The sequence below is a fragment of the Ovis canadensis genome, chromosome 8 (genome assembly GCF_042477335.2).
Source record: "Ovis canadensis isolate MfBH-ARS-UI-01 breed Bighorn chromosome 8, ARS-UI_OviCan_v2, whole genome shotgun sequence".
Lineage (NCBI taxonomy): Eukaryota > Metazoa > Chordata > Mammalia > Artiodactyla > Bovidae > Ovis > Ovis canadensis.
This window is the reverse complement of record NC_091252.1, coordinates 23,195,362-23,221,290: the sequence shown is the minus strand read 5'-3', so window position 1 is coordinate 23,221,290 and position 25,929 is coordinate 23,195,362. Positions and strand designations below refer to the sequence as shown.

General features: G+C 37.9%; 1 protein-coding gene across 7 annotated transcripts in view; it reads left to right on the top strand.

Moving 5' to 3' along the window:
• Positions 1-25,929, top strand: part of LOC138445231 (tRNA (guanine(10)-N2)-methyltransferase homolog) — an 84,675-nt gene that overhangs the window by 43,594 nt on the left and 15,152 nt on the right. For all 7 annotated transcript variants that reach the window (XM_069599025.1, XM_069599026.1, XM_069599027.1 and 4 more), the window contains 5 exons: positions 7,050-7,130; positions 9,539-9,703; positions 11,863-11,935; positions 12,478-12,609; positions 20,606-20,726. In XM_069599025.1, the coding sequence (XP_069455126.1) occupies positions 7,050-7,130; positions 9,539-9,703; positions 11,863-11,935; positions 12,478-12,609; positions 20,606-20,726 (572 nt within the window). The remainder of the gene's footprint in view (positions 1-7,049; positions 7,131-9,538; positions 9,704-11,862; positions 11,936-12,477; positions 12,610-20,605; positions 20,727-25,929) is intronic.

Sequence of the window (25,929 nt, the reverse complement as noted above, 5' to 3'; positions counted from 1 at the left end):
TATAGTACTTTAGTGTTGGTATTCCATTTTTGTTAGTTGACTCACGAATGTCCTTTATACCATCTTTTTTCTTTTTCATTCTAGCATCAGGTGTTGTATTTTGTTGTCAGCATTTCTTTGATCCTTTGATATGGAATGTGTCCAAAGTCTTTTTCGTTTAGGAAACTTGGAATATTATCCCTCCTCTCTTTATTTTTTATGCAGAATATTCCTTTTTCTGGCTGATTTGATGTTTCCTTGTGGTTAGATTAAGGGGTCACACTTCCCTGGCTGGACCGCTGCATCAGTGGTTTGTGTCCTTCTTAGGGCATCCACATAGTACCCATCTCTCCCCATTGGTAATGTTAATTTTGATCAACTGATTGAGATGGTGCTCGATTTCCAACCCCCCTCCCACTGTGTGATTACTATTTTTTTTCCTTGCAGTTAATAGGCAGTCTGTATGGAGACACACCAAGATCTTGAAAATATTCTATTCTATATATCTGAATCACCCCCACCCTGTGGTTGCCAGGTTTAGCGCTGATTGTCGGTTCTTGCCTACACCCGTCTTAACTTTGGCTACAAAGGGATGATTTTCTGTCTTCAGCACTCCCTCCAGTGGACACCTTTCTTATTATAAGCAAAAACTCTTTCTTTTCCTTGGTATTCATTTATCTATTGTTAATAAGAATTAGTGGATTTCCCCTCCTTTCTCCAAGTGGTCTTAATTCACTTTTTTCTTAATTATTTTATTGCTCAAATTGCCCCAGATTTGCCTTGTGCAAGCCCTTTCATATTGGATCTGTCTTTGTGATACGTTCCTGTAGTCTTTTTTTTGTTTGTTTTTATTTTAACACCTCCCTCTTTTTTCTGGCTCATTTCCTACCTCCCCAGACCCTGGAATCAGTCATGTCTCTTAGAAATTCTTATTTCTTTTAGTGGGGAATGGTATTAATATTAGAAACCAAGATCTAGGTGCTAGGTATTTTTGCTTCTGCACCCTTTCAGCAGACAACTTGGAAATGCATGTGTGTATATATATACATATATATATGTGTATATATATATATATAATCTGTATATAAATGCATATGCAAATATGCATTTATACATACTATAACTTGGATGTATTATAAATACATGTATTTATATAAATGTATATATAAATACATGTATTCATGCATACATACTGTGTGTATACATAACTAAACATATATGCATAGTTTAGAACTTGGGAGTTCTCACATATACTACAAATTCCACTTTAACCTTTTTTCACTTAACAATATTTCCTAGAAATCACTGCGTTTAGTTCATAGAGATTGTTTTCCTCTATTTTACAGCATACTCCATGGGTTTGAAATGAAATGAAAGTCTCTCAGTTGTGCCTGACTCTTTGTGACCCCATGGACTATACAGTCCATGGAATTCTCCAGGCCAGAATACTGGGTAGCCATTCCCTTCTCCAGGGGATCTTCCCAACCTAGGGATCGAACCCAGTCCTCCTGCGTTGCAGGCAGATTCTTATGTACTGTAATTTATTCAGACAGTCTCGTAAGCCTGGATATAGGTAGTTTCCCATATTCACAGTTATAAATAGTGCTTGCAATGAGTAATATTTATATATATACTTTTAGTGTTGGTAATACAGCTCTAGGGTAAATTCCTAAAACTAGGAATTAGGTTGAAGAGTTTATGTGTATGTAATTTTGTTAAATGTGGTGAAGTTACTCTGCGTTATGCCATTTTGCTTTCTTGCCAGCAATATATAGGAGCCCCTGTTCCCCCACAGCCTCACCAGCAGAGTGTATTATCAGGCTTTTGAAATTTGCCAGTCCATTGGGTGAAAATGTTATCTCAGTGTAATCTTGTATTTTTCTTATTAAGAGTGACCTCTAATAACTTTCTATTTTAAGGACTAGCAGTGTAACTTTTTTGTAATTTTCTTAAAGTCATTTCTCATTTTTCTGTAGATATTTTGGTTTCCCCCCTTATTTTTAAAAATACTTTGTATTTTAGTCCCTCCCTTTTTTTTCCTGTTTTAATGTAGATAAATATATAAAATATTTTTTCTCAGCTTGCCATTTTTCTTCTGATTTTGCATGTAACTTTTTTTTTTCCAACCAGGCGATAGCTTTCCCTACATCCAAGTTATAGAGGAATTCAGCTATGGTTTCTTCAGTAGTTTTGATTTTTTCCCCTTTAGATCTCTGGTGCATTTGGAGTTTATTTTCTTGTTTGCTGTGAGGAATAAATCTAATTTGTCTTTTTCCAAATGCTAACCCTCTATTAATTATCTTGTTCTTGGATTTCTAAAACCTTTTTCTGGGGAGTGATTTTTTTTGAGATACATACATGTATGTGTTTGATATGCACACACATACACACATAGGCAAGATCATAAAGTTTAAAAATAGTTACTAGTATGGGTAAAATTTTCTTCCTTCGACATGGATGAGGCTGGGCATGTTATGAAACGCTAACTTCCATAGCAGTCAAGATGTTGACTACCTTTAGTGTGGTAAGGGGCGAGAGATCTGCCTCTAATGTCCTTTAGGGCAGCTCTTTAGAGTGAGGGGCATATCTTGGTCATTTGAGTGTTTGTATAGGACAGTTACAGAGGATAAGATGGTTGGATGACATCACCGATTCAATGGACATGAACTTGGGCAAACTCCGGGACATGGTGAGGGACAGGGAACAGGGAAGCCTGGTGTGCTGCAGTCTGTGGGGTCTCGAGGAGTCAGATAAGATTTGGCGACTGAACGATAACAACATAAGGACAATTAATGGAGAATTAATTGCACTCTGCAGGACAGTTAATGAAAAATTGCAGGACGAACGTTGCTAAAATACATTTCATAATTTGTGCTTGTTGTTTAAGCATAGCTTTAGGACTTTGGCTTTTAGTGCTTTTGTTTTAAAACTGATGCTCAGTTGGTCCTCCTCTTCGCAACCCCATGGACTGTAGCCCACCAGGCTCCTCTGTCCATGGAATTTTCCAGGCAAGAATACTGGAGTGGGTTGCGATTTCCTTCTCTAGGGAATCTTCCCCACCCAGGGGTCAAACTCACGTCTCCTGCATTGGCAGGTAGATTTTTCACCACTGGCTCCATCTTTAAAATTGATAATGGCCAGTAATTGTGAACAGGCAACAGTTTTTAAGCAGTTTGTCCTCTTTCCTGGGCCTTTTCTCTCTTTGATGGGTAGTACCTTCTGAAGGATTGGAGAAATAAGTAGCCCTGTGCTTTCCTCCATGGTCATAGTTTTTCACACACTATTGGTTATTTTTGTCTTTTTCCCTCTTTAGTTTTTGTTTGTTTATAAATTTAAGTGTCTGCAATTCCTTTTCTGTTTTAAAGGTATAAAATTGATATTTATTAGTTTCCTAAATGCTTTACCCACAGACTACTTATGACTTGTGATATATTCTCAAGGTTATAGAGTAGGTTAGAGAACTTCCGGGAAGTTGGAAGGAGAGATGTAATCTTTTCCTACCTAAATACCTTTTTCTTTTAGACAGTCTGCTGTCTTGTCTAGAATGACATTATAAGCTGCAGAAGCACACTTTTCATTTCTGTTTTAGCAAATACATTGACTCTCATTGTAGTAAGGGTTTTTTTTTGTTTTTTTTTTTTAAGTTTTGCATCTCCATTTTTCCAAGGGAAAAGATATGTATCCTGGATCAGCTCTCAGTAATTAGAAAGTACTGCTATTCTAATATGAACATCACTAAAGGAGTGATGAGGATGCATCAGTTGAATACCTATAATGTCACAGGCAGACCTATGATGTGATATAAGACTTGTGAATGGTATACAACTCTTAACTGAGTATATAGTCTTACTTAATCTAATTTGTTTAAAAACAAACTTTTACTTTTGTGTATCTACGTAGTAGCCTAATAAATATTTACTTCAGTTGCTGCTGATCCTAGAGGAGGTTGTCTGATTATAGACCACTGTAACAGCAAAGAGAGTGAGTTTTAAATCCTTACTCTTACCAGTTACTATGTGACTTTGAGCAAAATTCTTAACTTGTTTGGGCCTCAATTTCATCATTTGTACAATTGTAATACGTAATATATTGTGAGGGTAAATGAGGTAATATATGTATATGAACTTATTAGGAAGTTGTGTTATGCATGGTAGACAGGGAACTGTACTGTTTATCATTTTTTAATTATTTTATTAAGCACTGAGATCCTTTCTGGTGGAAGATGTTAGATATAGCCAATACTGAATTGTTACAATGAACAATTTGACCATGAATTCATTTTCTAGTTCCTTCTTTGGCTGATTTCCAAGATATTCATAATTTGCAACTATTTGCAAATTATGGCAGCAAGAAATATAATTGAGGGTTAAAATTGTAAACTTCTGTTTCTTTGTTTATAATGAAAATAATTGGCATAAGTGTCTGCCAGTGTGTGCAGATGCGGTGATGTAGCTCTGCAGCCATAGCTCAGATTCCTTTTCCCTTTCTTCTTTCTCCTTTAGTGGAGAATATACCCAGGAGACTGGTTGTGTATTCCTTGGCTTCTTCTACCTTCAGATGGCCCATAGGTGTAAGGAAAAGAGTAAAACTTTTAAATTTTATCTTTGCAGAATGATAGATGTGAGAGCAAGGTGTTGAGATACCCACTGTCCTAGCTCTGAAAAGAGACTATGAAGAGGAGGAGAGGAAGTGAGGAGAGAGATAATGGATCTCTATAGGTCTTTCTAATAATTTTCTGCTTCCTATTTTATTCACCACTCTGTAGTCCCATTTTCCTGAGTCTCATAGTTTGGTAGAATTTCTGTTTTCTGGCAGTATCCTTTTGCATAAGCTGCCGGTTTATTAGAGTTCTATGTATTTTGTTTTCTTCTTTTAGGGTAACATAGGTAAAGTAGTATCACAATTTTTCCTCCTTTTCTTTCAGCAAAACTAAAGCCCAGTTCTGATTTTCACATTTTGTATAGCTTTCTGCTTAAATCTCTACAGATGAAAATCATAAATTAGTTTCTCCATTATAAAGTTCAGTTGTTGTGTCCGTTTGCCTGCAAAGATATTGCCCGAACCTTAAACTGGTTACTGTTTAAGTAATAAGAAATCAAAACACTGGTTTACTAGTGTAGATCACACTGTGGTATTTTTACACTTGATAGCATAATGAGAAATTGGGTGAATTGCATTATTTGCCCCCTCAACTCTTCACCCCTTCTTTTTTATTACCGCTTGTTCCACCAAAAAGCTTCCAAGAAAACTCCACCTGAGATACATAACTAAATGCAAAAATGCTTCAATTTAATTGAAATAAAATGAGGTAATTAACAATGATTACCCAGTGACCAGAGAAGCTAATTTATAGTGATTTTATTTAAAACTTGAAAACCTTGAAAGAGTACAGAGTTCACTAACAGATGCAGTCTAACAGATTATTCATCTCCTTTCAGCAGTACTCTAAATTGGGTCTTCTCAAAGCTCATTCTAACCAAATGGATAAGGTTCTGTTTAAGGAAGCACAGGAAAGCTTTTCTGTTCCCCTTGACAACTAGTTCTTCTAGGTGAGTATCTGCCTTAATTGGCAGAATTGTAGTAATGCCTCATAATTTGGATGAAGTGATTTTTTTTTAATGAGTATTTCAAGTCATTACATACAGTATCTTTCCTAAATTTTGACTGTTCCATTTATAGGCTAAGAACTAGGAGGTCTGTCCTTACCTCCTCAAACAAATGCTTTTTGTAGTTCGAATGGGGGAACCTAGGTTTTGATTTCTGCTATGCTGTTAGTCTTCCATCTCTCTTACTCCTGGCTCCACTAGGAACTAGTCAGTTATTTTTCATTGAGCAAAGTATTTTTAAGTACATGTTACCAAACTATGTTTTAAATGACTATGGAAGGAACACGATTTATAGGTTTATAGATCTATATCTATCTATAAATCTCAAAACAAGATTTATAGATTTTGACCCTCTGGAGGCACTACCCATCTTGATTTTAGAGATTACATTTCAAAAGGATAGAATGGAAAGAGCCCTAGTTATAGCCCCGTATCCAAGTTTGTGCATCGTCTAAGTGTATGTTTCTGTATATTTCTGATTTCATATTGACTGGCAGATCTTTCTGCAGTAAAGCTATGAGGATTTACCCAATCACTAAGAACATTTTTAGTTTGGGTAATTTAAAAAGTGAAGTTCACTGAAAAGAACAGCTATTAACTTTGTGAATTTTTGTTCTTAAACAATTTTAAAATATTTCATTTTTCATTAAGGTTTTCATTAATTTTTAATTTCTATTAGGATTCTTTTCCATATTAAACTGGTCATACCTACCAAGTTACTTAGTCCCCTCAGATTGTATTAGGACATTTGTGTTTTCTTTGTTTATAGCACTAGGTAAAAAGATTTGTTGTATTAACTATTTTTGTTTCTGTCTGATAATAGTTATTCAGGAATTTGTATTTACAGTTTTTTTTTTATTTTCAATAATAGCTTTATTCAGACATAATTGTCCTACCATAGAAATTTACAGTTGAAAATGAAATAATTACCTCACTGATTATAGGAGTAACTGTTACTTGTCTTCATATTTTAATTTTTATAAGAATTAATCTCATATATTAATTATGTTTTCTTTAAGTTATCTGAAACTCTGACTTCAGTGAGAATTAAGTTCAATTGTCAGAACTTACTTATTGCCAGCTCTTTGTGTAGCAGCCTTATATGTTTATTTGTAAGAAGGGAACAAGATGCTTTTATATAGACTTCTCAAAAATAAAAGGAAAATGTCTAAACATCTTATTTTCACCAAAAAAATGGATAATTTTCCCAAAATAGTGCTGGGAATTTTTAAGTAGTAATGCCAGGACATATATTAATTCCTTGCTTTCTAACCAGGTTGATGAGCACAGGTTAGGAGTTTGCTTTTTCATCCTGAAACCTGTTAAGTATGGCCAGAACCAAGGTCATTCCAGGGTACTCTGCCTACAGGTAGTCTGTAAGAATCTGGATCAGATTAAATAGAGGAAGAAAGAAGAGTCTGGGACTTTCTGGTTAACAAATCACAATTGTGTGATTTTTTTCAGGTGGCCTTCTGATAGCTTCTGCTCATTTTGGTGCATACGTATATGGGACAGATATAGACTACAATACTGTTCATGGCTTGGGTGAGTAGTGGTTCTAGACAGTGTTATAGTCTTTCCTCTATAACAAATGAGCAAATGAGTCTTTGCTCTTGTACCAAATGTGCCTTTAAAATACTTAAATAGTTATGTATGGCGTTATACATCTGTTTTTAATGTTAAACTATAGAGTTGTGATATAATACAGTTTTAGTTATTTTTACAACAATAAGACTTTTCATTGGGTATCTGCTTTTCATGAAGTTATCCAGTGAGCAAAATGACCTCCCAGGGGAACCAAAGATGAATAACCAAAAGCCCTTCTCTCAGAGCTATTTTTGGTCTTAGATTTTTAAAAAGTAGGCAATCAGTAAAGTTGTAAAACTTTATGGCTGGGAAAGAAGTAGGAGAGGGACTAACTAAGCCTTTTGTAATTAGTGTATTCACCTTAGTAAAACATAGTTTCTGCTTAAAAATTATCACCGTTCTTTTGTTTAGCAGTCATTTGTTATGTGTATACTTGATTAATTACTGTAGTCCTTGAGTACCATATATGTTTTTGATTTCATAATTAACCAAAACATCTTCAAAGCAGTTAAGGTGACAGTAACTAAAGATTCTGCATTAGACTGAGAGTAACTTGAAGTAAGCATCGGGTTACTTTTGAGGCAGTTTTGGAAAACACTTTTAAAATCTAGAAGCTACGCTAATGAAGTGTGATTGCATGAAATTGAATCAATCTAAAAGTATTTTTTTATAGCTGAATAGTGTTAAAAATGTAAAGTTTCTTTGATTTTGAAATTGTATTTATGGTATTGTTTTATCGTTGTAGCTAGAATCAGCCTGTAAAACATGCTTTTTATTTTTCTCACCCAGTGTAAGTTACTATATAGGTGAGAATTTATTAGACTTTCTTTTCTTGAAGTAATTTGATATATTGTATTTGATGAACTGCCTTTTTTTCTACTTTGACTGTAAGGAATAGTACTTTAGTACTTTAGTACTATAAGGAGAATGAATAACATTTTATAAAGTTTACCTAAATGGGCTAACTAGAAAAAGATAGTCTTTGTTTGCAGTATTTTAGCATAGACAGAGTGCTAAGAAGAATTATTCCTGTTTGCTTTTAGTAGAAACAGTCTGTTTGCTTTAAGGATATTGTCCTATGTGCTTCATTTTAATTTTTGTTTATTAGAGTTATGTGTAAAAGTTACGTGCTAACCTCTCAGTCTGCTTGGGTAGAATTCTGATTGAGGTAGAATTTCCTCAGAGCTTATCCAAGGTGCTGTTAGATTTGCCCTCTGTTTCCTGTGCTTCTCATCTCTTACTATACTCTCAAATACTTCCAAATTTCCTCTATTTTAAAAATGCAAAACTTTTTCTATCAACCCTGTAGAGGCCCTCCTAGCTACTACTTTATTTTCCTCTTCTGTTTGCCAAAGTGCTTCTTAAAAAGACTAGCATTTACTTGCTATTTCCTCTTTTTCATCTCTTAACTGTCTTCTGCCTGTTCTTTTCCAGCTTCCATGCTTACTGAATACTCAGGCCACAGGTCTACAGTAATCGGCAGTGTAGACCTTCATAATGCCTCCTTTGGTTTCCTAGACAGTGACTTCATCTGGTGGTACTTTGATTTCTTTGTCTGTTTCTTTCTCAGTTTCCTGAAGGCCCTGTGGTTATCTTCAGTGTCTGTTTACATGTTGCTTTTTTCCAGGCATCTTTGTTAGCCCCAACTATCACATTACATACTGTGCAGAGTCATGTCATTCATCTTTTAATTTTTAGGTTTCGTTTTTAATGTGAAGTAGATCATAATGCAGAGGAGTTTATGAAAATAGAGAAATTATAGAACAAATAATTGCCACTTACATTAGTAAAAAATATCATTCATTCTTACACATTTAGCTTAAGTTTATTTACTGATATCTCCCAGTGTGTATATATATTCTGGCCTCTAACTCCCTGCTAAATATCTCTTTCTGAATCTTCCATAGGTACCTCAAGGTATATCGAGATTGATGTATTGCAGATGAATTTCATCTCTTTTCCTAGGCTTGTTTTTCTTCTTGGTTTCTCAGATCTTAACTGACAATGTCATCATCTACTCATGTCTCCTAAACTGAAACTTCTGAACTTCCCTTGAGCCGCCACTTTAACTTTTCATATCTCGTGTCTCCCTTTTACTTTCTCTCTCCATGGTCACTGCTTCTGCATTTCCAAGGTTAGCTCTCTTCATTTCTGCTCCATTTATCTCATTCATCAGTATTTCTTCATTGCAAGTTAAAGTAAAAATAATTGTTCATTTGTGTAAATACAGTTAAAATTTTATAAACAAAAGCAGGTTCTTTTTGAGTTAATGTAGGTTTGGGTGAGCTAAACATTGCTTTTAGCTAAATGACAAAGAGTTGAGAATGTTGTTTGTTAGTTCTGTCTTCCTTTTTCTTTCCCTTTAGGAAAGGCTAGTAGGAAAAACCAGAAATGGAGAGGACCGGATGAAAACATTAGGGCAAATCTTCGTCAGTATGGTTTAGAGAAGTATTACCTTGATGTCCTGGTTTCAGATGCATCTAAACCTTCCTGGAGGAAGGGCACATATTTTGATGCAATCATCACTGATCGTAAGTATGTTTTTATACAAAAGCAGGAGTAGGATTGGAGAAGGCAATGGCACCCCGCTCCAGTACCCTTGCCTGGAAAATCCCATGGATGGAGGAGCCTGGTGGACTGCCGTCTATGGGGTCACACAGAGATGGTTGCGACTGAAGCGACTTAGCAGCAGCAGTGGGAGTAGGATTGGGTTCCTAAGGTCATTTACATTTAATGTACAAAATGTATCAGTACAACAAAAAAGAGCCACCTTGTACTAGCATTACCCCCACTCCTGACTTCTCCACATTGTGAGAAGGAAGAAATTATGCATGTAGGGCAGGACACCAACTTCACTACATGGTTTTGTTTTTCTAAACGATGTATATTAACTTGTTACCCCTTTTTTCTCTTCAGCTTATTTTCAAGACATAAATTTGTTTTTATATTTGTTTTATGTTTACCTGTAGTTGGTTATTAGCATACCAGCTAGAGCCAAAATGTCATTTGCAATTATGGGATCAGATTTTGAAGAAGAAAGTTTTACGTATTTCAGATTTTCTGTGTCTAACCTTTTGTTTGTTGTTGTTGTTTTTATGCCCATTCTAACTGGCATCTTCTTCCTAGAGTTATAAGAACTTTGGAGTTCTGTGAACCCCTGGGATTGTGAACCCGCTGAGCTTCAGGAATGTGCATGGAACTTGTTTCCTCTTGCCTCCTGAGTTCTTGGGCTTTTCAGGCATCCTGTCTAAGAACAGATCTGCCTTTTCTGTAGTCTTTGACTGTAAATCTGTACGTAGTGGCAAGCTGTATCTCAGCCCTTCCATCTCAGACCTCTTCAGTTCTTTGGTAACTTGCTGCTGCTGCTGCTGCTGCTGCTAAGTCGCTTCAGTCGTGTCCGACTCTGTGCGACCCCACAGACAGCAGCCCATCGGGCTCCGCCATCCCTGGGATTCTCCAGGCAAGAACACTGGAGTGGGTTGCCATTTCCTTCTCCATTTGGTAACTTAGGTGGTTTCAAATATAACAAAAGGAAAATTATTAAGGCCTCACAATGATAATTCAGTTGGTAAAGAATCGCCTGCAATGCAGGAGACCCTGGTTTGATTTCTGGGTTGGGAAGATCCCCTGGAGAAGGGACAGGCTACTCAGTCCAGTATTCTTGGGCTTCCCTTATGGCTCAGCTGGTAAAGAATCTGCCCACAATGCAGGAGACCTGGGTTTGATCCCTGGGTTGGGAAGATCCCCTGGACAAGGGAAAGGCTACCCCCTCCAGTATTCTGGCCTGGAGAATTCCATGGACTACAGTCTATGAGGACTCAAAGAGTTGGATACGTTGTAAAGTTTCACTTTACAATGTCTATGAATATACTCATGGAAATTGGAGGGCTTTTTATTTATAACCTGCTGTATTACTTGCTCTCACTCTACATGTATTTGTAAAAATATGTAATTTTGTTCCTGATCAGTTGAGAGTAAGTTGTGTCCATCTTGGCCCTTTACCTTCCTACACTCCAGTGTGTATTTCCTAAGAATAGGGATAGGCTCTCAGATAGCCAGAGAGCGTGCATGCTCAGTCCTGTCCAACCCTTTGCAATGCCATGGGCTGCAGCTGCCATGCTTCTCTGTCCGTGGGATTACCCTAGCGAGAATAACTGGCGCAGGTTGCCATTTCCTCCTCTAGAGGACCTTCTCAACCCACAGATCAAACCTGTGCTCCTGCATTGGCAGGCAGACTTTACCGCTGAGCCTGGGAAGCCCTAGATAGCCAGAGTACAGTTACCAGTTTCAGTGAGTCAGTGCAGTACTTTAATCTGTAGTTTCTCACCCAGTTTTGTCAGTTGACCCAGTAGTACTCCTTTGTAGCATGTTTTTCCCTGAAGTACAGTATCCAGGCTAATGTCAGGCATTGCTTTGAGTAATCATATCTTTAGAGCCTCCTGTAATTTGTAGCATTTCCACAGCGTTCCTCTGTCTTTCATGACATTGACATTTTGAAGAACACAGTCACCTGCCTGCCTGCCCTCCCAGCGTTAACGAGAATGTCCCTCTCGTTTGCGTTCTCGGCTGGGATATTGCACAGGTGCTGTGTCCTCAGAATGTCACATCTGGAGGCACGTAGTGTCCATCTGCTTGGCAGTGGTGATGGGGTGACTTTTGACTGTCCCTGTTCCGTGTGCTTTCTGTCTAGCTCCATATGGTATTAGAGAATCTACAAGAAGAACAGGTTCACAGAAGGAAATACCAAAGGGAATAGAAAAATGGTAAGTGAATATTAAATATGATATATTACTACCTTGGGAAGTGAAAGGTCAGGGCGAGGTCAGGATGAAAGGTCAGGGCGAGGTCAGGATGAGAGGTCAGGGCAAGGTCAGGTGTGCTGAGGCATGTCAGGACATGTCTCGGCAGAGGGCGCTGCAGACAAGCCCCGGAGATGGGCCGACAACCAAGCCGACCAATCAGGAGCCGACACGAAGCCCTCACCGTCCAATCAGGAGCTGACACGGAGCCCTTGGACACCAATCACCGCTGAGCCCGCATTTTCTTCCTTATATGGGAGCCCCAGCCCGGACTATAAAACCCTTCCCCACCCTCGCAGACTCCGCAGACTCCTCTACCCCCGCAGACTCCCTCAACCCTGCAGACTCCCAATAAAAGGCCCTGATCAACGGTCCATAGGGGAGGCTCCTCCTTCCCAGCAGCGTTTGGAAGAAGCATATTGCTTCTTTTTAATTAACTGAGTTTAATAGTGTTACTTTTTCACTGGTTAAGTTTTTCACTGATTCTGAAATTTTGTTTTGTCTAGTCCAGAAAGCCACGTTCCTGTTTCCTTGAGTTATCATCTGAGTGATATGTTTTTTGACCTGTTAAACTTCTCAGCAGAGACCCTCGTATTAGGTGGAAGACTTGTCTATTGGTTACCAGTATACACACCAGAGTATGTAATAATAATAATTTTACTTTTAATTTCATTTTTATTATGGTGTTTGTGTATCTAACATGCTTTTTTTCTGTCTCTAATCATATTCAGAGTGAGTATCTTCGTGTTTAATGTGTACATGTGTACAATAGCCTTTATTTACCAACACGTTGTATAAAACAGGCCCCTTTCTCTTATTGATTGAATCGCTTTAAACTTTTTATTTTACATCAGGGGTTGGCAAATTACAATCTGTGAGCCTGATACAGTCTTTAGCCTTTTTTCTTTTTTTTTTGGTAAAGCAGTTAAGACTGGTTTTTATCTTTTTAAAGGGCTGTTAGAAAGGAAAAAGGCAACGAAAAAGAATATGTGTCAGAAGCACACGTGGTCCATAAGGCTAAAATATTTACTGTCTGACCTGTAAGTGCAAAGGTTTGCCCTGTTGTTGATCACTGTTAGTTCAGGTTCTATGTGTCAGCTGCTCATCAGCTCTTTTGCCAGGCCACAAACCTAGGTAATTTTTAACAACTTGGCTGAGTGAGTCATCTGTTTACTGTTAGCCTTAATATATGTTGCTCTCGTGATTGTCTTAAAAAACTAAGACCAAAAGAAGAGCTATGCATATATTTAAAGCCCTGATTCTGTTCAGCATTAGTGGTTTGAGTTTTATTATTCAGTAATTATTAATTTTAAACAGAGCTATATACATCAACAATGAAAGACATGATGTGTTGAACAAAATAGACTTTAGAGTTGAAAAGCAGTATCAAGCTCAAAATTTGGCTATTCAATCTGCTATAGAAATCTTAAAAATTATTTTAATTTCTATATTTACTGTATATGGTTAAACAAAGAGCATTTTAGAACAGTTTTATCTTGTTTGTGTTTTTGTAATGGTGGATGGTCTTCCAGCAGTTGGAAGCTATGCTTTTTTGTTTTTTTAATAAATGTCACGTTGGGAGCTACCATGCGCTAACTTTAGTCTTGCATTTTGTTTATTGGCTAATAAAACTGTGCACATTTATATCTGAACCCCTTAACACTGGGCTTATGTTCTGTTAAATTAATCGTTTCTTAATTTTAGAAGTGTGAGGAGTTAATTCTAAGGAATGAAATGACTTGTCTAAAGTTTAAAGCTGACTAGTTCATTGGTTTCATTATTCCTTGTGCTGTGTTTACTTAATTCAGCATCCTGCCAAGATCTCAGGTACCTGGTATATGAAGTGATAGATGAGGCTTTATTAATATTTTCAGAAAATAGCATATTTGCTTATTTCTATGCGAAAGTGGTTTCTGTCTTAGACAGGCTAAATTCCAGCGGTAAGCTTCCTTGTGTCTTGTTTTAATTCAAGTTTCAGGACTGAATTTTTTAAAAACTTATTTTGAAATTTAAAGTTTACAGAAAAGTTTCAAATACAGTACAAAAAGCTCGAAGTTCTCCCCTCATCCAAATTTTCCAGCTGTTCAGATACACCTCCTCCACCCTTGTTTTCTCACACATTACATTTATGCCCACTGTCATTAATCTTTTTCAGAACTATTTAAGAAGTTGCAGATATGATGTCCCATCACCCCTACATATTTCATTACATTTCTCAGTAAGAGCATTCTTGTCAAATCACCATCAAGCCCCAAAGTCTGGAAACACCATTGATAGTGCTTCTGCCCGATCCTGGACCCCTTCAGATTTTACTGATTGTAGTCTCTCCAGGAAAATGTACTGCCCTGATCCATCATGTCATTCTTCTCCAGTCTGGAATACTTCCTCAGTCTTTTCCTTATCTTTTGTGTCCTTAAGAGTTGTACAGTACATGGCTTATATTCTGAAGGTTGACCCTTAACCAGGTCCATCTGTTGTTTCTTCCGTGACCAGGCTCTGGTAATGCTCTTGGTAGGAATACCACAAAAGTGATACTATGTTCTTAGTGTATTGCATTATGGGGCACACAGAGCAGCCCCTCCTGGAGATCTTAAACTTAATCATCTGGTCATGTTCTGTCAAGTGGAGAAACTATCATTTCTGATAAAGAAATATCAGAACTCTGATAGAGTGATTTATCATTTTCTTTTCAGTTAGTATGTTCCAGGGGACGGAAACCCAGGACACACCAATGTCCTGTTTTATTGTTGACGACCACCATAATGATGAGTTTGCTGTTCCATCATTCCTTCTGCGTTTGTAAGCTGGCTTTCTGTAAGGATTAGTTTCCCCTTCCCTCCCATGAATTTGTTGATTTATATTGGTATGGAGTCAGAGATTCCAATATTATTCATTGGGTTATAATTTAATTCTGTCATGATTTTGTTACTCAGATTGTCCTAGATTTGAAATAGGAGAGTCCCTTTGAGGTAGCTGCTCTGTCCTTTTGAAGTATCCTAATTAGTTTTCGTGTTTCTTATTTTCTGGCATTTTTTTTTCTTTCTACTATTTTGTAGTTTATTATTTAATTCTAATTGAAATTAAATGTGGTTATGAGTATGTTCTATAATTCTTTTGTTGTTGTTATGAAAAGTCAAATTGGAGGCACTTTCAACTATTTTACTATTTCTGAAGATCTTTAAAAAAATGTCTAGGATGTTTCTTCAGTGACTTCTCTTTTAATAGTTTTTTGACAACAGGAAATTTCCAAGTCCTTATAACCAAAGGGATTTTTTAGAAGTAAAAAAGGAGGCAGGTTTTTATTTACTTATTTATTTTTTTAGCTTTAGATGTTTTATCAAAGGGCAAGTTTCATCCAGGCTAGGACACAAATAGGAAGACTTCTGTGGCGTTTACTTCCCTGACTTACTTGTCTGAGAGTTATTTTCAGATCTTCTGATGTTCATTAGTAGACTTCCAGTGTGTCTTCTCCTCCCCTTAACCCAAAGTAATCTTATTAATGAACTTAATTTGTCATGAATTTATTTTAGGGAATGAACTGTTTTCACCTTTGCAGCAAACATAACCCCAAATCTTTACTGTTTCTATTAGATGAACTTAAAACTAAAGTCATCTGTGAAAGTTTGAAATATTGTTCTTGCTTTTGAATTAAACAATGTAGAATTAGTTTCAGTTCAGTTCAGTCACTCAGTCGTGTCCAACTCTTTGCGACCCCATGAATCGCAGCATGCCAGGCCTCCCTGTCCATCACCAACTCCCGGAGTTCAGTCAAACTCACGTCCATCGAGTCAGTGATGCCATCCAGCCATCTCATCCTCTGTCGTCCCCTTCTCCTCCTGCCCCCAATCTCTCCCGGCATCAGAGTCTTTTCCAGTGAGTCAACTCTTCATATGAGGTGGCCAAAGTACTGGAGCTTCAGCTTTAGCATCATTCCTTCCAAAGAAATCCCAGGGTTGATCTCCTTCAGAATGGACTGGTTGGATCTCCTTGCAGTCCAAGGGACTCAAGAGCCTTCTCCAACACCACAGTTCAAAAGCATCAATTTTTTGGCGCTCAGCCTTCTTCACAGTCCAACTCACATCCATACATGACCACTGGAAAAATCATAGCCTTGACTAGACGGACCTTAGCCGGCAAAGTAATGTCTCTGCTTTTGAATATGCTATCTAGGTTGGTCGTAACTTTCCTTCCAAGGAGTAAGCATCTTTTAATTTCATGGCTGCAGTCACCATCTGCAGTGATTTTGGAGCCCCCAGAAATAAAGTCTGACACTGTTTCCACTGTTTCCCCATCTATTTCCCATGAAGTGATGGGACCAGATGCCATATCTTCATTTTCTGAATGTTGAGCTTTAGGCCTACTTTTTCACTCTCCTCTTTCACTTTCATCAAGAGGCTTTTGAGTTCCTCTTCACTTTCTGCCATAAGGGTGGTGTCATCTGCATATCTGAGGTTATTGATATTTCTCCCGGTAATCTTGATTGCAACTTATACTTCTTCCAGCCCGGCGTTTCTCATGATGTACTCTGTATAGAAGTTAAATAAGCAGGGTGACAATATACAGCCTTGGCATACTCCTTTTTCTATTTGGAACCAGTCTGTTGTTCCATGTCCAGTTCTAACTTGCTTCCTGACCTGCATATAGGTTTCTCAAGAGGCAGGTCAGGTGGTCTGGTATTCCCATCTCTTTCAGAATTTTCCACAGTTTATTGTGATCCACACAGTCAAAGGCTTTGGCATAGTCAATAAAGCAGAAATAGATGTTTTTCTGGAACTCTCTTGCTTAGTTTGGTTATGTTGTATTGCGGATATAGCTTTTTATTAGCCTGGGAATAAAGAATTCATTTTAAAACTGTGCCTTGGCACAGCTTAATTGGAAAACTTTTGTATTTTTGGTATAGTAATATTGACTTTTAGTCCTGCTGTTGAATTCATTTACTCAACCAAATCCTGTTAATACAATTGAAGTTTAAAAATAAGAATTGCACATTATAATCAAGTTAAGGTATTATTCATTAAACCCAGGACATTTTGAAAGTTGTAAAGCATAATAAAAACATCAAAGCTTAGTTATTTGTGAAGAATTATCAAAACTGATGATTGAAAAAGGATTTTTTCACTGTTGAACAGTTTAAATTGTGAAGAAACTACTGCTCAACAAATTCTGCTTCCTCTAGACCAGATTCTTCCTGCTTTAGTATATTGGGTTTGGGGCCTGCATCAAGACACTCTGTACTCTTTTTATCCTTTTACCTTTTTTATTTTGTCCCCTTGCCTTGATATACTCCTTCTTCTTTCCTCAGCTGTAAAATTCTGGTAATCTAAGGCCAGGCTTAATTGTCACGACCTCTGACACTTTCCCAACCCTTCTCAGCAGAATGCATCAGTCTAGCATCTGTGCTTTTCTAGTAGTTTACTCTTATTACTCATAGAAACTTAACCACATAAAATTACTGTTGGCTCTTGGTATATGTGAGTTTATTCACAATTTCAACTCTTTGCAAATGACCCTGAAGATCTGTGTAACATTCATTTGGTCAGGGCATACATTCAACTTTTGTGTTTGATGTTATAGGAGTTCCTAAGCTGTTGAGTGACTGTAGCTTCTTGCCCGGGTTCCACATATCCATATGAAATGATTAGGAACTGTATTTCTTTGTGAAAGATGTCCTTTCATAGAAATCCAACTGCTAAGCTTGTGAAAAAATGATGACAAAGTGAAGAAGTCTGATAAAGGACTCCAAAGTAGGATTTGGGGGTAAATTTTAATTGTGATAGAATGAATTTTGTGCTGGCTCAGAGCAGTGAACAGAACATATTTTTCATTTTTCATCTGGGAAACAGAAAAAAAATGATTCTTTAAATTGTTTTCAGTAAGTGCTCCAATCAGCACTGTGTCTCAAATGGGAAGTGCAACTCTAATGACATTTGGAAATAGTCTGAGGTGTGAAGATTCACAGGAAGATAAATGACTGTCAGAACTGACTGATGGAAAAGCTATGTATAAATACAGGGTTTTTTCCCCTTTTTTCTAAAAAAAGTTGAAATTTAATTTGTATACCATGAAAATCGCAATTTTATTTTATTTTTAAATAAGATTGAGTTTGTTGTAATATTGTTTCTGTTTCATATTTTGCTTTTTTCGGCCACAAGGCATGTGGAATCAGAGTTCCCCCAACCAGGTATCGAACCCACACCCCTAACATTGGGAAACAAAGTCTTAAGCACTGGACTGCCAAGGTGTGCAACCCCACAGTTTTTAGCATAGCCACAAGGTTATTTACCCATGCTGCTAAGTCACTTCAGTTGTGTCCGACTCAGCGTGACCTCATAGACGGCAGCCCACCAGGCTCCGCCATCCCTGGGATTCTCCAGGCAAGAACACTGGAGTGGGTTGCCATTTCCTTCTTCAGTGCGTGAAAGTGAAAAGTGAAAGTGAAGTCGCTCAGTTGTGTCTGACTTCTTGCGACCCCGTGGACTGCAGCCTACCAGCCTCTTCCCTCCATGGGATTCTCCAGGTCTAACTCCACAACATTTTTATCACCCCCTAAAGAAATCTCATTCATGCAAACAATCTCTCTTGCTGTTTTCCCTGCCAACCACTTATCTGTCTCTGTGGATTTATCTATTCTAGCTGACTATTAACTATTTAGATTTTTAGTTGCTTATATCATAGAGGGATGGTAGTAAAAACAGAATTAAAATACCATTCCCTCATCATAATCTGGGCATAGTACAGATTTATAGCTCCTACTTAACAGATTGCAAACAATCCATTGGTATGAAATATAGTAATAAATATATAGTAGATGATTTTAAATGCTTTTTAATTTTTTTAGTATATTTTGGAAGTACATGATTAAATTGATTGGCTCATTCAAGAGTAGTAAGTTAAAAACAAGTTTGTTAATGATAACCTAAATGATGTCCTTTCATGCTCAAACTCAAAGATCAAGTCAAAAAATAATCTATAACATGTAAATATGTTTTTCTGCTGTTAAGCCAAATGCCAATGGCTTAGTTTTACCAGTTTAATATTATTCATGTCATAAATAATTGTATTGGTTTTGTTCTTTGATTTATACATTTATCTTGGGTTTTATAATTATACAGATTATATAAGCATGAGGAGTTTATATTTGTATACATTTAAGTAGCATTTTAACAATAATACTTTATCACTTTGCTGGAAAATAAGATTCTTTTCTTTAAAAAAGTATACATTACTAGATTTGACAGTTTCAGACATCTAGAAACCCTGCTGCTTGCAAACCTAAGGTCAGAACTGTATTTTCTTTCTGTTATCATTATTTTAGTCTGTCAACTATGATATAGAATGTATTCTTCCGTATCATAAATGGTTTATATGAAGTCTACAAATTTGACATCAACTGATGTTATAAGAGCACATTTCTTATTATGTAGTTAGCATTAGAGAATTGTGGGTGAGATGAAGTCCAAAATGGTCATTACTTGTTGGAAAGCCCTGAGGAAGGAGTCAGAGAATGACTTCAAGAGAATTCCTTCCACTGATAATGAAGTGAGGTGCATTATGAATGTCGTTTGGTAAGTGGGTGGTGAAGGTTCTGAGCAAGTGGTCAAGGTAGTGAGGGAGAGCTTGTTGAAGGTCACAGGGACCTAGATAAATCAGTTAGAGGGGGTGGGGGAGACAGTGTTGATGTATTAGAATGGGCTAACCAAGATGGTGATCCTTTACAGGAAGTGCTGATCAGCTCCTTCCCCACCTTGGATCAGAGCTTTAAAATTTCCCATATAAGAAATGTTTGCAGAAACTATGTATCTAGAAAGGTATGAAGATTTGCAAAGAAGAAAAAAACACAAAAACTGGCAATCCCTGTGTTCTTAAAGGTGCCCGTACCTAGGGAGCCCTCTCTTCTACTGTTCTTCTGAATTCTGCTCCATAACTACTTCCCCCACATTTGTTACCTGCTTCTTCTACCAAGATTAATGCCAAAAGCCTATCGGATGTCAGGTTCTGAACTCCTGCAGCTGGACCGCTGTGCTCTCTCGGTGTCATCATCTTCATTCACTGAGTTCAGTACACGTGCTGCACAGCAGCGGGTACCACCACTCTTTATCATGACTCTGGTTTTATTTCATGGCAGAGGATTGATGTTTTCTGTAGTGTTCTAGCGGTAGTTTATCTCAATTATCTTTACATAACAAAGTTGTTAGAGGTCTCAAGATGTCATTACAATTTAGCATGGACATTTCATTTTAAAGGGGAAAATATATAGTGTAGTGGACTTTATACGTGGGGAATTTATAAAAATCCGTAGCTGAATCAGTCCGTCAGGAATATCAGAGAGTTGTTGTGGTCTGTATTTGTCTTTTTGTGCTCTTGCGGGATCCTTAAGGGTCGAATTGTCATTTTGTATTTTTGTGGTTTAAGACGTATCCGTATTCTCTCACATTATATAGGTAAAAAAATTAAACTGCTGCTTGTTAAAAATGCAGATGGTTTATGGATTATGTGGACAGTTAGCATATGTGAAATAAAATGGTGCAGCCTGTAGGGGGAGGAGGTCCCATTCCACACTGGATCAATCCCCTTGATGATCCTGTGCAGGATGCACCTGTGAGTGTTCATAACAGTGAGCTCTTCTTTCTTCAGATACACTGAGGAGATGGTGCCCTGGCACCCCTGCCTGAAGCTCATCAGCAACTGCGAGCAGAAGCTTTCCAGTCACACATCAAGGCGCTTGATAACAATGGAAAAGGTGAAGGAATTTGAGGTAAATTATCCAAGTTGTTTTTTTTTTTTTCTCAGATAAATTCTGAAAGAATTAAACGTAGATTTTCCTAATTTCCTCAAATGAAGTTTAGTTAATGTTAGTCCTTGATTTTTTTTAAGTTTTTAATGAATTCAGGAGGAGGCAAAAGTTGAACAGGTTTGTGGCATTTGGTGGGGTAGGAATAGAATATAGAAACTGAAGAATAGAAAGAATGGTTGACCTTTATTTTTCAGGCTATGTTTGTTATCCTTGGGCTAACTTAGTTATAGAACAGAGCACTGTTAATTAAACAACCAAGGTGTAATTAGCAATGTACTAGTTACCCTTTTTCTTCAAAAGCAGAACCTGCTTGACTGCACACTTTACTGGAGAACATGTCACTTTATATAAAGGAGAAAGACCCATCTGTTAGGGTCCAACATGCGTTACCTCTGTTTCGTTCTTTCTCTCCCACACACAATTCATTTTTCAGGTTGAAAAGAACAAAACATCTGTTATTTCATACCAAGATCAGAATTGATATGAATAATGCCTCCTCATGGAGCTTAATTAAATCTGCAGAATTCATCTTGATCTGTACAGATCTTGATTAACAACCAAAGCACTTCCACATTCACTAGAACTTGGGTAAGCCCCATGAATGCTTTGGATCTGGAGGGCAAGCAGAAAAGAATAGTGTTACTGCCTGAGGATTTTGTCTTACTCATCCTTACCTCTGCATTTCATTTTTTTCATGGGCTTCACAGCTTATGGATTCTTTCACAATAATAAAAAATAATATTTGTACAGTGCCGTTTGCATATGTTGTTCTACATATTTCTTGTGGGTTTTTTTCCTTTTAAGTTCTATTTCCTATCTGTCACTAATATAGGCCCTTGTTACCATATACCTGGTTTATGCTGATAAGCTCCTAAATTACGTCTCCTACTTTTCACACCTCTAGCTCTTATGTAGTAAATGTGTGTGGTTGCTAAGACTCTTCAGTTGTGTCCAACTCTGTCCGACCCCATGGACTGTAGCCCACTAGGCCTTTTCTGTCCATGAGATTCTCCAGGCAAGAATACTAGAGTGGGTTGCCATGCCCTCCTCCAGGGGGATCTTCCCAACCCAAGGATCGAACCTGCATCTCTTAAATCTCCTGTGTTGACAGGCAGCTTCGTTACCACCAGCGCCACTTGTGAAGCCCTATATGTTAAATAAATCTTCCTAAAACACTGCATTTGTTAGGTCACTTCTTTCTGCAAGAATTTTAGTTGACTCATTTTTATTACAGAGTAAGGTTCAGAATCTTCAGTATGACATTTTTCTTAATAATTAGGCTTTAGTATCAGGGCATTTCAGAAAGCTAAGCTGTGTGTATATGTGCACATATATATGTGTGTATCAGTTCAGTTCAGTTGCTCAGTCGAATCCAACTCCTTGCAACCCCATGGACTGCAGCACACCAGGCCTCCCTGTCCACCACCAACTCCCGGAGTTTACTCAAACTCATATCCATTGAATCAGTGATGCCATCCAACCATCTCATCCTCTGTTATCCCCTTCTCCTCCTGCCCCCAATCGCTCCCAGCATCAGGGTCTTTTCAAATGAGTTAGCTTTTCACATCAGGTGGCCAAAGTGTTGGAGTGTCAGCTTCAGCATCAGTCCTTCCAATCAATATTCAGGACTGATTTCCTTTAGGATGGACTGGTTGGATCTCCTTGGAGTCCAAGGGACTCTTCAAGAGTCTTCTCCAACACCACAGTTCAAAAGCATCAGTTCTTCGGCGCTCAGCTTTCTTTATAGTCCAACTCTCACATCTATACGTGACTACTGGAAAACCATAGCTTTGACTAGACTAGACATAACTTTGCTGGCAAAGTAATATTTCAACTTTTTAACATGCTGTCTAGGTTGGTCATAACTTTTCTTCCAAGGAAAAAGCGTCCTTTTATTTCATGGCTGCGGTCACCATCTGCAGTGATTCTGGAGCCCCCCAAAATAAAGTCTGTCACTGTTTCCACTGTTTCCCCATCTATTTGCCATGAAGTGATGGGACCAGATGCCATGATCTTCATTTTCTGAATGTTGAGCTTTAAGCCAACTTTTTCACTCTCCTCTTTGACTTTTGTCAAGAGGCTCTTTAGTTCTTCTTTGCTTTGTGCCATAAGGGTGGTGTCATCTGCATTTCTGAGGTTATTGGTATTTCTCCTGGCATTCTTGATTCCAGTTTGTGCTTCATCCAGCCCAGCGTTTCTCATGATGTTCTCTGCATATAAGTTAAATAAGGGTGACAATATACAGCCTTGACATATCCTTTCCCAATTTGGAACTGGTCTGTTCCATGTCCAGTTCTAACTGTTGCTTCCTGACCTGCATATAGGTTTCTCAAGAGGCAGGTCAGGTGGTCTGCTATTCCCGTCTCTTTCAGAATTTCCCAGAGCTTGTTGTGATCCACATAGTCAAAGGCTTTGGCATAGTCAATAAAGAAGAAATAGATGTTTTTCTGGAACTCTCTTGCTTTTTCAGTGATCCAGCAGATGTTGGCAATTTGCTCTCTGGTTCCTCTGCCTTTTCTAAATACAGCTTGAACATCTGGAAGTTCACAGTTCACATACTGCTGAAGCCTAACTTGGAGAATTTTGAGCATTACTTTACCAGAGTGTGAGATGAGTGCAATTGTGTGGTAGTTTGAGCATTCTTTGGCATTGCCTTTCTTTGGGATTGGAATGAAAACTGACCTTTTCCAGTCCTATGGCCACTGCTGAGTTTTCCAAAATTGTTGGCATATTGAGTGCAGCACTTTCACAGCATCATCTTTTAGGATTTGAAATAGCTCAACTGGAATTCCATCACCTCCACTAGCTTTGTTTGTAGTGATGCTTCCTAAGGCCCATTTGACTTTGCATTCTAGGATGTCTGGCTCTAGGTGGGTGATCACACCAACGTGATTATCTGTGTCATGAAGATCTTTTTTGTACTGTTCTTCCGTGTATTCTTGCCACCTCTTCTTAATATCTTCTGTTTCTGTTAGGTCTGTGCCATTTCTGTCCTTTATTGTGCCCATCTTTGCACATATGTATTACATCTTTATCCATTCATCTATCAGTGATAGGTTACTTGTATATGTTGGCTGTTGTAAATAATACTGCCTTGAAAGTGGGGTTGTATATATCTTTTCAGGTTAGTGTTTTGAGTTTCTTAAGATAAATTCCTAGAAGTGGAATTGCTGGTTCATGTGGTAGTTCTGTTTGTAAGTTGCAGGATCTTCATACTGTTTTCCATTGGAGGAGGCAATGGCAACCCACTCCAGACCTCTTGTCTGGAGAATCCCATGGACAGAGGAGCCTGGTGGGCTGCAGTCCATGGGGTCGCTAGGAGTCGGACACGACTGAGCAACTTTACTTTGACTTTTCGCTTTCATGCATTGGGGAAGGAAATGGCAACCCAATCCAGCGTTCTTGCCTGGAGAATCCCAGGGACGGCGGAGCCTGTTGGGCTGCCATCTATGGGGTCGCACAGAGTCGGGACACGACTGAAGCAACGCAGCAGCAGCAGCAGCAGCCTGCTTTCCATAGTGGCTGCACAAATTTACCTTCCTTCCAGCAAAGCACACAGGTTCCCTTCCATTTGTATCCTCACCAACGCTTGTTATTTCCTTTGAAGAACGGCTATTCTAACAGGTGTGAGATGTTATCTGATTGTGGTTCTGATTTGCATTCCCTAATTAGTCATGTTAAGCATCTTTTCAGGTATCCATTACCTATGTGTTGTCTTTCAGCTCTTTGGGTTTTTGATTTTTTTTTTTGGCAATTCCATACAAATTTTAGAATTGTTCCATTTCTTTGAAAAGTACCATTAGAAATTTGATTGGGATTGCACTGAACCTGTAGTATGGACATTATAACAATATTAAAATTTCCAGTATGGAATGAGTATGGAATACTTTTCTATTTATTTGTGTTGTCTTTAGTTTCTTTCATCAGTGTCATAGTTTTCAGATTTTTACCTCCCTGGTTAAATTTATTCCTAGGTATTTTCTTCTTTTTGATGTAATTGTAAACGGGATTGTTATGTTTCTCATAGTTTGTTAGTATATAGAAATACAACTTATTTTTGTATATTGATTTTTGTATTTTGCAGCTTTACTGAATCTGAAACTTCACAGTTTATTGTCTCTAACAGTTTTTGGTGGAAGTCTTCAGGGTTTTCTATATGTATTATCACATCATCTACAAATGGTGACAGTTTTGCCTTTTCCTTTCCATTTTGGATGCCTTTTATTTCTTGTTCTTGCCTAATTGCTTTGGTTAGCACTTTCAATACTGTATAGAATAAAATTGTCAAGATTGGGCATCCTTGTCTTGATCTTAGAAGACAAGCTTTAAGCTTTTCATTCTTGAGTATAGGCTTATCATATGTGGCCTTTATTATGTTGAGGTATGTTCCCTGTATACCTGCTTTGTTGACAGTTTTTTTTTTTTTTATCGTGAGTGGATGTTGAATTTTGTCAGGTGCTTTTTCTGTATCTACTGAGATGATCATATGATTTTTATCCTCCTTTTGTTAAGGTGGTGTGTCATGTTGATTGATCTGTGAGGATTAACCTGTTGCAGCCCCAGAACTGTTGCCTGAATCCCACTTGATCATGGTATATGATTTTTTAAATGTATTGTTGAGTTTGGGTCAGTAATATTTTGTTAAGGAGTTGTGTATTCATCAAGGATATAGCCTGTAATTTCTTTTGTTGTGGTATCCTTGTCTGGTTTTGGGTATAGCTGGGCTTGTAGAATGAGCTTGGAATTGTTCCCTCATCTTCTGTATTTTGAATGGTTTGAAAAAGTTGGTATTAATTCTTCTTTGAATGCTTGGTAGAAATCACCGAATGAAGCTCTCTGGTCCTCTGCTTTTGTATGTTGAGAAGCTTTTGATTACTAGTGCAATCTCTATTGATTTCCCTGCTGGCTCAGATGGTAAAGAATCCTCCTGCAGTACAGAAGACCGGGGTTTGATCCCTGGGTAAGGAAGATCCCCTGGAGAAGGGGATGGCTGTGCTGTGCTATGCTTAGTTGCTCAGTTGTGTCCGACTCTTTGTGACCCCATGGACTGTAGCCAGCCAGGCTCCTCTGTCCATGGGGATTCTCCAGGCAAGAATGTTGGAGTGGGTTGCCATGCCCTCCTCCAGGGGAACTTCCCCACCCAGTGATCGAACCCGGCTCTCCC